The 13,085-nt window shown below is 45.2% G+C and overlaps 1 protein-coding gene across 4 annotated transcripts in view; it reads right to left on the bottom strand.

The window, feature by feature from the left end:
• Positions 1-13,085, bottom strand: part of NSD1 (nuclear receptor binding SET domain protein 1) — a 60,393-nt gene that overhangs the window by 27,111 nt on the left and 20,197 nt on the right. For 2 of the 4 annotated variants that reach the window (XM_061360227.1, XM_061360226.1), the window contains exons 4-10: positions 12,087-12,259; positions 7,708-10,297; positions 4,243-4,364; positions 3,804-4,095; positions 1,898-2,007; positions 733-802; positions 261-379 (exon numbers count right to left, since the gene is read on the bottom strand). In XM_061360227.1, the coding sequence (XP_061216211.1) occupies positions 261-379; positions 733-802; positions 1,898-2,007; positions 3,804-4,095; positions 4,243-4,364; positions 7,708-10,297; positions 12,087-12,259 (3,476 nt within the window). The remainder of the gene's footprint in view (positions 1-260; positions 380-732; positions 803-1,897; positions 2,008-3,803; positions 4,096-4,242; positions 4,365-7,707; positions 10,298-12,086; positions 12,260-13,085) is intronic. The other 2 variants (XM_061360228.1, XM_061360229.1) reach the window with 2 other exon arrangements.

Genomic DNA, 13,085 nt, shown 5'->3' with positions numbered 1-13,085 from the left:
AACAGAACAGACTCTCTCCAGGAGAATCAGCTGAGCAGCAGCTTAAAAACTGAGCTCGAGTTAAACAGTCATCACAAAATAGCTACTGACTCAAGTTGGTATCTTCAGCTTCAATCCCCACTCATGCAAGTACATCAGTGGGTAACTCCCAACAGACACACCACCCAGACAAAGATACACTGGCCTAGGCTCTGCAAAGTGCCCTGGGAAGCAGCAGACAGGTTACAGAGATGACAGTGTGTAGGAAGACACAACAGTACCTCAGAGTGTGGGGTCTCCCCCTGCCCCTCCTCATTTCTCTCCTTCTTGGAATGCGTTGCAGTAGATGTATGGCGCTGTCTCTTCCGCTTCCGCTGCTTCTCCAAGAGTTTTTCAGAAGCTGGGATGGATGCAAGGGAAAAAACAGTCAAGGAAAATGCAGAAATTATTCCCTTGCTGCAGGTGCCACCGGCAAGTTTTACACCCTTTTTAAAAGCTTCAGGCTGGATCCTGATGTCTTTGAAGGCATAAGGGCTGGGGTAATACCAGCCTGCAGTCAGCCTGCCCTCTCTCCTGCTACCATCAGAGGACCACCGATTCACACTGGTTTTAGCTTCTTTTGCTAAGCTGCTGAACAGTATCACTGACTTTCCCACCATGAAAGAAGAAACACTACCAACAAAAAGCTTACACAAAGCTAATCAAACACGGGTAACTACCTCCTCCCACATGTCACCAACAGTCTTCCCTTACCTTCTCCCAGGTCTGACAAGTGGGCTGGTGAGTAGAGCTCAGAGCTGTCGCTCTCTGAAAGGCCAGTACCCTGCAAGCGCACAACAGAGTCAAGTTACCAGATGCAAATCAGAGATGCAGGCTCATCAGCCATTCAAAGCCCTTATGAACAACTGCAACATGTAACTTATGGCTCAGGTCACAAATTCATCAGTCATTAGAGACTTTACTACAAGAAAACATTTGTTTAGTGTATGCGATAGATCCCACATGGAAAAGTCAGCCTCTGGGCAGGGAGAAGAATGCTGAGTCTGCTCTGTATTGTGCCCCCAAGCATCATCCACTGATTTCTGGACTCTCCCAGGAAGGCTGCTAACACCCTGTAAGCTGCTGAGAAGAGACAATCTCTTCTGGTTTTACACTGTTATGGAGCTTAAGACTGGAATACACCAGCCTCTCCATTTCTACAACCATGATAACTGTATTAAGGCTGTGCCACACAGAGAGAAAAAGGAGGAAAATGGCTATTAATCAACCTTAGAAACTATAGCCACAAGTCTTACACAGAGACTCCACCTGAAATCGTTCTTTGTAAGGTACTTTTTTTCCAAGCCATGGCACTGAATATCAGGTGTTTTGTGGAGAAAAAAGGCATTTTCTTTAAGAATCTGCACCAAGCACCATATGCTACATGTAATACAACTCAAGCCTCTATCCTGCTACAAGCTCTGCACTTACACACCACTCACCAGTTCACCTGGGAAGGTAACAAAAGAAACGCTGTTCAGAGGAAATCTGATGGAAAAGGACAAAGCCTTAAGTTCAAGTTCAAGCTGCACCACAACATAACAGTGACAGAAAGCCTCTGCACAGAACATTTCTGCTCACACCTTCCCGGCCAGCATCCAGATGACTCTTTTTCCATATAAATTAATGAAGAGAAAAGATTTTACAGCCAAGACTATCCCATCGCCAGTACAAGTGGGGAGGGGTGGGGAACACATCTATGTTCAGCAGATTTCTTCATCATAACACAGCAACCAGCAGCTTTGAGAAGGGTGGACCCTTGCTCCTGGGCCACAGCCAACAAAAAACCCACAGCCCATTGCACTGTGTCTCATTCAGCAGGGTCTGCTGTCTAGGCTTGTTTTCTATCTGGTTTTCAAAAGAGCTGGAAGGAAAGTACCTTCTTTGGGGGAGTCCACTCCTCCTTCTTTGGCATAAAGGCAGTGTCCAAATCATTGGATTCCAAGAGCTTTTTGGTGGGCTTCCTCTGACGCTTGCTTTCGAAGTTTCCTGAAATGAAACTCTTCACATCAGATAAACAGGGGTTTTCTTACCTTCAGACTAAACCATTAACCAAGCATCAGCCAACAGTTCAAAACAATCAACTTCATCCTGTCTTTGTGACCGTAAGCTCCTTGGGCAGAGATGCCAACCAACTGTTTCTATACAACTTCCAGAGAAATGGACCTCAGTCTGCCATGACCTTCAGGCAAACCTCAATATGCAATACGAAAATCCACCCACAGAAGAGTCAATGCCAGCAGGTAACCCGTCCTGGCAGCACAATTCAGACCACGACTTCCCAATCACTTTGATCTGGCATAAACCAGTCCTACCACTGACAAATCAGCCCTGCCTCCACTCCCACGCTACTCACACCAGCATTCATGCTGCACATAGTAAACAGGCTAAAGGACATGCTTCTGGTTAGAAGTACCTGGAAAAAGACACCCCAAACAAACTAGCTGTAACCTGCACCACTTCCTACTCAGGCTTTTTGCTGGCACTCAGGAGGTAATAAATTGCTGGACCTAGGCTCATCCACACTGATTTTGGTAACAGTATAGACTTAGAACGACCAACAAAATGAAGCTATGAGTGTAAGACACTCCACAGAAACAGCCTGCTACCCATCCCACCCTGTTCATCTGCTTGCTTTATCAGCCTTGGCTGTGTCCTTTCCATGACAACGCTTATGCATCAGACACCTGATGAACAGAGCACCACGGCATCATCCTCAAAGCAAGACTCTGCCAACACAGAGCTTGGGCTCCACGTGCCTCAGGCAAGAGGCAAGTTTTCTCAGAGCCAAGCAACCTCTGCACATTGGATGTCTGTTTCCACCACTGCACCCTGTACTGTTCTCCTGCACCTCCAACCTGAGGTTCACATCCCCAGTTTGTCTTCCTTAAATCCTCTGCAACTTTCCATTTCCATCTCACACCCACAAGCCCCCAAAGGCAATCCCTCTCCCCTCAAACGTAACAGGCTGACCTCCCAGTGACTGTATCTTTCTGCCAGGTTTCGTGTTTCTGACTGACCATAGGCCCTTTAGAACACAAACAGTGTTGCCTCCAAGTTAGCACAGATAGAACACCAGGGTTTTAACCCTGGACATGCCTTCAGATGCTACCAGAGAATGAATGCACTGCAAAGTAGACCCTAATACTGACTCTTCTGGAATAGGGAAAAGCCCATCAGACAACACTCACTCTTTGTATACTGTGCCTTACTGAAAGCCAAGGCCCTGGCTTGCTTCTACCACAAGTCTCCAACAATTTCTACAGCAATTTTTCTTAGAAAGAAAGGAAAAAATGTCTTCCAGAAAAAATTCCAGAGGGATTTCTCTGCCACAATTCCTGGAGTTCATTAGAACAAAATGCCACCCCATGAGCTCTGCAGATTAGACTGCACAGAAACCTCAGCACAGCAACGTTCATCCAAGAGGTTTTAACAGCAGCAAGAGACCTTCAAGCTAAATAAGTGCCACTGTTTGCATGGAAAGGACTCAAGAGAAGGAGCTGTGACTTTCTTCTTCTGGACAAAGCAGTATTCCCTGCCAGGACCTAAGGAAGACACACTATAGAAAGCTATTAGCATAAGTGTAATCATTCAGCTCACTGGGCCACCCACTGTTTCTGCCCTCTCACCCATTCCAGAACCAGCAGTGAATGAACGCAGCAAAGCAAAACCAAACTAACTGATCAACACCTACGAACCTTTTCACACTGACTGAAGCAACAATTTCTGCTGAACTTGTGATATTACTCATTTGTGGGAGCACAGTCACACCGCCGCCCACTTACCTGATTTCACAAATCTCTCTTCTGCATCTGGAGAAGCAGAAACTTCAGAAGCATCTGAGGAACACAGCACCAGCTCCAGAGATTCTGAAGGTCCTTCTAGAAGTTGATCAGTGGGATTAGTGGACTGGGATCCTAGTTCTGATAAGGAGCACTCTGCTTCAAGGATGGGAGGGGACTCTTTGGTTGAAGATGGAGTTGAAACCAAAGGACTGGGCCCCCGCTGGGTAGCTCTGTCAGGACTGCACTGTGCAGGAAGACCTCCTTCAAACTCAGACCTCACCACAGAGTTCACCTAGCATAGTGAAACACGTTGGTGAAAACATTCCTCCTGCACAGCACCACACACAGCAAGAACACTCAGCCAGCAAGAATGCATCAAAAGCACACCGACCGGAGCCCCAGAGCAATAACCATGAAGAGCACGTTGGCCTTCACCCACCTTTTGCGCTTGCTCCTGGCCCTTCTTTGATTTTTTCTTGGGTGCAAATAAGTGATCATATTCTTCTGCATATTCCAGAAGCCGTTTACTTGGCTTTCTAAGGCGTTTCCTCTCTGAATGTACTAAGAGAAAGGAAAGCAGCTTCAAGACTTTGTTTCTGAGGTGATCGTAAGACAAAATGATCCTCATGATCTCTAAATATTAGTTGTTTCTGCCCTCCCTTCCAGGGGCTCAATGTGGGAAGAGCCCTGGTCCTTGTTTCACTGATACAGCCTTATAATTGTTGAGCTATTTTCCACAACCCTGAGCTGGCAGGTGGGGTTTTTAAGGACCTAGGACTTCATGCAGTTCAGATAAGCAAGCAGAAGAACAGATATCTGAGAGAATCCTGGCATTTCACCCACCATCTCCCTAAACAAACTACGTCCAACCTTCTTGCAGTACTTTTACCGAAACCTAAGACCATTAGCTACTCAAGACTCATCATGTTACTTTGCTGTTAACCCAAACTCCTTTGGGTTTAGAGCAGGGACACAGGAAAGCACTGTTTTCCCATCCCACAGCTCAGTCACTAGTTTCACTCGTAACTCCTTCCCTTCCCCTCCTCCCTTACATACTACAAAGAGCCTTGTATTCCCCATCTGCTGCTGCCAGCCCAGTTATTGCCTTTGCTTTCCAACAATAGGTTCCACAATGAGATCAGGGAGCAAGCAGTCCTTGCCAGCAATTGAAAGCTCTTCAGGGCTCCCGCATCTGAGTTTGCACAATGATGCACCACTGCAAAGGAAAACCCAGTAGCAGGTCTTTATTTCCTCAACACAAACCTAACCACCCATGCTGCACCATCTCAACAACCCGGCACAGAGCAAGCTCCAAAAAGAGAGCCCTGATGCTCTGTGTCACCGCTACTCAGCAAGCTGCAAAAGAAAGATGATGCAAATTTATGTCTTTTCCTCACATCCTGAAATCCCGCAGACTTTCCTTCTTTTTTGTATTGTCAGAAGATTTCTTCTAGTCACAAAAACATTTGTGGTCTCTCCTGGAAGTTTAGGAACAAACAGTAAATTTTCTCTTTGCTTCTTTTCACATGTAGGAGGTGTGCCTTTTTCATCTTTAAAACAGAAGGATTTTATACCAACGCATTCCAGTGCAACACTTCAGAACAGGGATGTTGGATGAGATTGCTACACTTTATTGTGGCTTTGTGGTTGAACAACCATATAATAGTCAAACTTGGCCAAAAGAGAAGGAACAACCTTCTCAAACACAGCTATTTTCAACCTCTAGCAACGCTCTGCACAGGTGTCTGGATGAAATACACATTTCACATAACACAGCTATAGGATGAGGATCCTCACTGGGAAACTATTCAGAGCCCTGAAGCCACGCAGCAGAGCACACTGCACTGCGCCAGGAGGGCTGGCTTAGCTGCCTTTTTCTCCCCTAGCAAGTCATGTACAAGAATCCCAAGGGCAGTCTGACTGGCATTGCCAAATCACACACCTGACAGAACCATTAGTTATAAAAACGGTTTACATCAGCCAATTTGTCCAAATTTTCACTTCTGCCTGATTTGCACTCAACCACATTGCAAAGCTTGGACTAAAAATATGCCAAATGTCACTATTCAGCTATGATGATGAAGTCATAGTTTGAGCTTAGTGGAAATTAAGACAGTTGTAACTGCAATCTGTTGTGATTTCTTACACTGACACTCTGCCTGCTGCAGACAAGGATTAGCCACGTCTTCTCTAAGCACTGGCAGAGCAAGTGTCTTCTGTAAGATGCAGTTAGTCTGATTTCCAGCATTGTTCTACTGTGTAACTGACCTTGGCTGATAGAAAAGCAAGACTGGTTTCCACAGCATTAGAGATTTACTCACTCCCACCAGCACACTGGGAATGTTACTGCAGTCCAGACAGCTCCTCACACATCTCCTGTGCCTCCCTATGGCACATCTGCATCGGTAAGCTTCAGATGTGCTTCAAGGCACTCCAGTGCTATTTGGAGCACTGGAATTAGGTTACACTGCAGTTGATCTGCCACTTTTGCAAGCAAACCCAGGCCCTCACTGTCACTGCATCCCTCCATGAAGCACCAGGACAGCTCTGTGCTGCTCTCCACCAATGCCACCTTACCCAAGAGCCTGCTCCTTCCTCTCCTAACATTACTACTTCTTAGCAGTTCTTCTCTGGCTCTCTCTGCAGACTTGCATCTTCACCTCATACAGCAACATTACAGGGGACCTTCAATAGTGAAACCACCTGAAGCTATGAGAACCTGGCTGCCTCTTGGTGCAAATGAGGAACTCGCTCCCTCCACGGGCTGTGACACTCCTGTGGCAGAGCCCTCACAGCCCCAGAACAATGTGCATCCTCTCACCTCCTCTGTGAAGATTAAGTCCTCCAAACCACCCAGCCACAGCAGTCAGGAATGATTAAGCTGGTCATGACTTCAAACCAGAACTTCTACCTATGTGTTACACCCTACGGGCTCATTTTCTGTGCCTGCTATGACTTGCCTTGGGCAGGTCCTACAACTACTATGCCAGGAGCTGCCTTTTCCACACCGAAATAGAGGTGCAGGCAACCTCCTACAACCACTAATAGCAAAATGCACACACCAAAATGTGCACTGAGGGAACACCTAAGTGACAGGAAGCACACAGGTTCAAAATCCCATCAAGTTGTATTAATTCACGCTATTACAACCAGATTAGAGCAATTTAGTTTGGTGAAATCTACATAAAATATTCATCTTATTGTTGTTCTGCTGGACCTGTTCCTTACACACACCCACCCTTTGGCATTTTGTTTGTTTTGGGGGTAGTCCTCAGAAGCCTCCTCCTTCCTAGGTCATTTCCCTTTCAATAATGCTGCCTTCTGCCTGCCTCCAGCCCAGCCTCCCTGAAACTTCCCCTTCTTCCATTCTCTCCTTCACTAGCCAGACAACCACACCAGAGCTGTGAATAAGGCAATTTGTGGGGCTCCCCAATTCATTATTAGCAGCTAAAATTCCACACTAAAACACCAAAAATGCTACAAAACAAAGCAAAGAGCACTGTTAAGTCAGAGCAGCCACTGAGGCTCAGTTTCCCAACACTTTCTAGCACTGACCTATCAGTTAACACCAAGCACACAGCTCTAAGGAACATGTTATGAAGGTATAAATTTATAAGAATTCCCAAATTTGGAGGGATGTTTATTTCACCTTGCACTGTGGAGGAACTAATAATTTGTAATGTACTTAAGCTGTCTGATGGAAAAAAGCTAAGCAAAATCCCATAACTGCTCTGCCTTCTTTGTTCTCCGTGCTTACAGAGAACCCCAAACCAACATACCACACTTTCTTCAGCTCAGAAAGTGTACATCTCCAAACAGTCCCAAATTCCATAACTTATGCTTTAAATGAGAAAGTATTAAATGTATACACATACACACTCTGGTGCAAGTCCAGCTCCCTTACCTTGTGCAGAGAATTCAGACTGGGGAGCAAAGTTGCCAAGCTCTGTTTCTGAGTCCATCACACTGTTGTTTGGCTTACCACATACATTCAAACGTTTCTCAGCTAAGTCTAAATGATTCTTACAGTCCTGATCTGCAAGGTCTCCCTCAAGCACCTTTGTATGAGGGGAATGCCTACGTCCCAAGCACTCATTTCCCTTCCGTGAAAAGCCACGAGAATTCAGGCCAAAGGCACTCTCCAAGTTTCCTTGTTCCCTAGATCTACTGGTGTGCTTATTAGATCTAGCACTGCTTTGGTTAAAACGCTGCCATCGCTTTTTGGGTGCTACGTGATTTACATCATTAGACTCATCACCAAGAGAGCTCTCACTATTTGCCTCTGAATCCAAGTCTGGACTCTCCCCATTTGCAGTAGAAATGCAGCTCTCAATATTTCTACCAGCTTCAGGTCTCCTTCCAATACGATCTAAATTGTCATCAGATAAACAGGCAGAGTCTTCATCAGTTGAATGTTCTCTTAAACCAACAGACTCTGTTGACTGTTTCCTCTCAGTATCTTCTGCTCCATTACCTAGAGGACTGGTAACCGAACCGTGAACGCGGAATGCACGTTCTCCTGAACCTCTGGATAACCGACTTAGTAACTTACTTGGCCCTCCTGGTTTTAAGTCCTTTCTGTTTGAAACTGTTTTATCTCCAAGCTTTGATGACTGCTTAGATTTTGAACAGTTGCGTTTGGACACACAATTGGTGCCTTTTGTCCCCGAAACAGCAGTACTCGCGGGCTCCCTTTTACCAGCACCAATCCCCGTCAACTTGGTTGGAGGACTGCGTGAAAATGAGGAGTTGCTTAGAGCCGAGTTTGGATTTACTGTTTCCTGGACACAATCTCCATTTTTTTCGATTTTATATGAGGGACCTACAATAGACAAGGACTTCAGACCACTCGCAGAATTGCTTCCAGAACCATCAGCTGTGCTGGTATTTCGAAACGGAACTATATTTTGACCAGTCATCAGTTGCTGCTCTTTCGTCTTACTGTCATGCATATCCTTCAACATCATTAACAAGGTGCTGAATTTGTAGTCTGGCTCAATAGGCAAACGACCATGACCAGAGGCAGAAGAGAAAAGTAAAGGTACTGAGGCCTTTGGAGTGCCAGAGTCACTGGCATCATCGTTCATGGACCGGTAAGACAGCTCCTTCAGCTCTGACAAGACGTGTTTCACCACGGCTGTTTCTATTTCAGCAGAATCCCTGGGTTTCTCATGCGTGTTGTTTAACAGTTTCTGACCATCAGCTTTTCCGCTGCTCTGAAGAGAATCTCTCTGAAGGCCAGATAAACCTTTGGTATCAGAAGAGCAGCGATTCGCACCACCCTCCTCTTCTGCAAGAAGAGGCTCCAACCCAGCAACTTTTTCTTTATGTTTGCATTTTATACTCCTGATTCGGGACAGTTTCGTGCTTTTCGGTTTTAAGATTGCTTGATTTTCAACAGCAGGCCAGGAGCTGTCCTTGGAAACACTTTGAGGAGTAGTGTGCTTGTTTGCTGGGGAAAGATTGTCATTTCTCACATCTGAAGAGCACTCAAGAGCTGTCAATGACATCTCAGCATCAGAGAAGCCCACTTCAAGCTCCCCATCTGCAAACTCAGCATCAAGTCTGCTGATTACTGAACCGCCCAGAGATTTGCGGTCTCTGTGCGATTTCTTCCTGGCCCTTCTGTTGCTCTTCTGAGAAAGATACATGGAAAGCTTGATGTTTCCACTTGACGTCATAGGAAATTCCTTCTCCACCTTATCTGAAGAATCACTAACTTCAAGAGCACTAGAAGCTCTCTCTGAACTTTGGTCCATGGTATCTACGTCACTGTTCCCACCATCTGAGAGGGAAGAGGATGAATCAGATTCAGTCTGTTTTTTCTCAATACCAGCATCAGATGCAGAATAGTGTATCTGCAATTTGGAACTGCACAAAATGCCCAGGGAGCTCTTTTCCCTTTCCAAAGACGCGCTTGAAAACAAATCCCCTTGGAGATTGTTCTTCAGAGCATCACTTTTACAATTCTCATAGTCCGGTTTCAAAGCTGTCTTTTCAAAACGTCTTTCTCCAAAGGAGGAAAGCAAATGGTTCTCCCTGGTGCTACTGGAGTCTGTTAAACTGTTGGCAATCCGGCGAAGCTCGTGAGACGCGTGTTTGTCTGGTAGGTCCCCAATCATCATGTTTCTAACTAAGCTCTCTGTTGTTTTCTCTTTGAGTTCTCCAGCAGAAGCTTCCCCTCTTGCACCACTCTTTTTTACTCTAGTCCTTTTTCTGCTGTCAGAGCCTTTTTTCATGTGTGGCTTAATGTGTAGTTTTCCTTTTTCCCTGACTGGGTGTCTGGAGTCTAAAGTCAAGGACTTAAAACAGCCATTGAGCTGCCTGTCCCCTTCAGCTCCAGGGCCATTGGTATAATATTCCAACTGCACTTCCTTCTCACTGTCCAGCTCGCTGGAGTTCTGGCTGGACTTCTGATCTTCTGGCCCTCCAAGAAGAATGTCTTCTGCCTGTCCAACACTGCTCTCCCATTTAGCCATAAATCTTTGAGGAACCTTCAAGTCAGAGGAAACAAAAAGAGAAAGAAAAACAATTTTGAGTGTGTAAGCAACAAGATAAAAGTGAGATCAAGGTACACAAGGCACAGAACAGAGTGACAGCCCTGCATTTTGCATCCTTAAGACAATCACGTGGATTCCCAGCCTATGCCTTGCAGACACAGAAAATACTGCTCCTGGGCAAGCATCCTGCACTCCTGCTGACCCTAACAGAAATCCCTGTGCACTCCCAAACCAGCAAAAAGGTCCCTGCAAGCACAGGTCTCCCAGGAGCCAGATGTCCTGGCATCCCAGCACACCCCGAACACAATAGCTTGTAAAGGGGAACACATATGGTATGGATCCCTGGCACAGAAACACAGAGCAACAGCCAACAAGCTTCTCAAGGTGAACGCACCATAATTTTCCCCAAAACATTTAAGCAGACATCTCTGCTTTGCTCATTCTTGATTGTGCCTGCACTCACCCCTTGGACTTGGAGCACTCTAGCTTCCCTCCCCATCAACTCACCTTGCTACAAACACAAGATCTACACAGAGTCAAAATGTACTCTTATCCAATTCAAGATGTCCATTACTGAGAAGTCTCCCAGCTTTAACTCTTTACCTTTCAGTATATAATAAAAAGCACTCTGCATACTCTACAAGAATTTCCGCTAATATCATGAAACCAGCAAGAAACTTGTTTCTTGTTTGTATATGTAGGTTTTGGCTGCACAACAGCAAATCAAAGGCTTCACAACTGCTCCCAAAATCAAAACCAATTCCAAGGCATGAGGAACAGCTCAAATTTCTGACACTTTTCCTTAAAAAAAAACCCCACACCAACAAAATTGCATCTTGGCAAATTAAAAAAGTTTTATGGAGCCTGATAGCAAACCAAGTCAAAACCTCTCAGCTTTGTACCAGATCCTGGCTTCCAGGAATGCAAACTTGCACATTATGCAAACAATTGATTACTGCAGCCACAGACCCTAACCATATACTTCTAGGGTGAGATACGCGCCATGCAGCACTTCCAGGACTAGAAAAGTTACTTGGGAGCATGTAACTAGTTGATAAAGGGCTGGGAATGAAAGGAGAAAAGTCCTCAGAGAAGATACTGAGCATGCCCTTGGAAAAGGAAAACCAAATGAGAGCATTACACCGAGGGACTCACATCTGCAAGAGCACATTTAATCTGATGGGTTTGCACTGACCCAGGTCATACACCCCTTGGAAAAAGATAAAAAGAAAAACCAGACAACACGGCCTAATTTGCCTATTTGCTCTCTTTCAGTAATGCTGGAACCTCACTGGCAAAGCGTTTTCCAAGTCAAACTGTAAGTCCTAACAGGTTTCTATAAAGAGAATTACTGAAGCAGGGCTAAAAACCCTTCTGCTTTATCTCAGTCAGTGATCTAGTGAAGCGTGCAACTCCACCTCTGCTTCACATCAGCCAAAAGAGGCTGCCAGACAGCACAGGAAGTTATTTAGAAGCATGCTGTAATAGACATCAGGAGAGGGCTGCACCACTGAACACATCTCACCAGCAAAGAACTGACTCCTCCTGTCTGGGGCAGTAAAAGCAGCAAGTCACACCCCGATATAAAAGAGTGCCTAGAAACTCCTGGCAGCTTATGGACTTTGCTCATTGTAATGATGCAAAGAACCACTTCCCTGGCTGTGATGCTGCAGTCACTGCCACAGAAGAAAGCTGCTGAAGTGCTGTTCCTGGCATCAAGGAATACTCTGTACTGTGCAGATACAAAGAATCAAAAACACAGTAGAGAAAACAGATCTTTCACCTTATGTTTGTAGCCTTTTTCCTTCTGCTTTCCTCTTCTCCGAAGAACAGGCAGCTCTTCAAATTGATGTCTTCCTTCAAAGAGGACAATAGCTTTCCCAGCAACCCAGGTTTTCTCTGAAGGCTCTCCTAAGGCATCCACGTAGTACTCTCGGTACGGTCTCCGATTGGAAACTATTGAGAAATTTAACAGAAATAACCCCTTGCAAATGACAGAATAAAGACACACAAAGAATCACAAAAACCAGTCATTTGTCAGTTAATTTTCATCCACTTTTGGTTCATAACATTCCCACATGAATGTGAATTCTGGGGATTTTCACTCTGAGCTAAGGGACACGCCTTTGATCTCTGCTGTCTATGGTCTGTGTTGCCACCCCGTTTCCAAGTTGTGCTTATGTTTCCTATAATCAATCGATTCAACAGTTTTAAGATGGGTCATCTCCCCAGAGCAAAGGCTTGCCTGCAAAATATTGCAAAGCTACCCAAATATTCTTTTGCCCAAGACACACAATGTATCAGGCAGGACATTGCTTTCTTGCTACTCCCTGATTAATGATTAAACAGCCCAGTCCACTTGACCATTGGGAAAACAACAGTATGCTGGCCAACACCCAGAAATGACATCCTTCTGGATAGGATTTACTCATACAGGTTGAACCTCCCCCACCACAATATATCCCATTTTGTTCAATGCTTTGTTACCAAACACACTCTTATTAGGACATAAAGTATTAACAGCAGTACACACATACATACACACACTCTACAAGGACTAGGTGCAACGTGACAGAATGTTAGTTTCAGTGAGTACCTCCACACAAAACTCAATCATAAGGGCACAACTAAAGATTTGACAAAGGTGCTTTCTGTCTGAAAATGCTGACCTGACATGGGTACAGGTAAAACCAGTACTGGGTGTGCTGATGAAAAAGGACAGGTTAAAAGCACTAGAACAGAGCAAACAAGGCTTGAACAAGGGATATATAAACTTCTGCCT

The sequence above is a fragment of the Neopsephotus bourkii genome, unplaced genomic scaffold (genome assembly GCF_033783945.1).
Source record: "Neopsephotus bourkii isolate Nb327-2 ecotype Australia unplaced genomic scaffold, CSIRO-AGI_Nbou_v1 NB_1016, whole genome shotgun sequence".
Lineage (NCBI taxonomy): Eukaryota > Metazoa > Chordata > Aves > Psittaciformes > Psittacidae > Neopsephotus > Neopsephotus bourkii.
The sequence above is the reverse complement of the archived record's forward strand: the minus strand, read 5'-3'. Positions and strand labels throughout refer to the sequence as shown.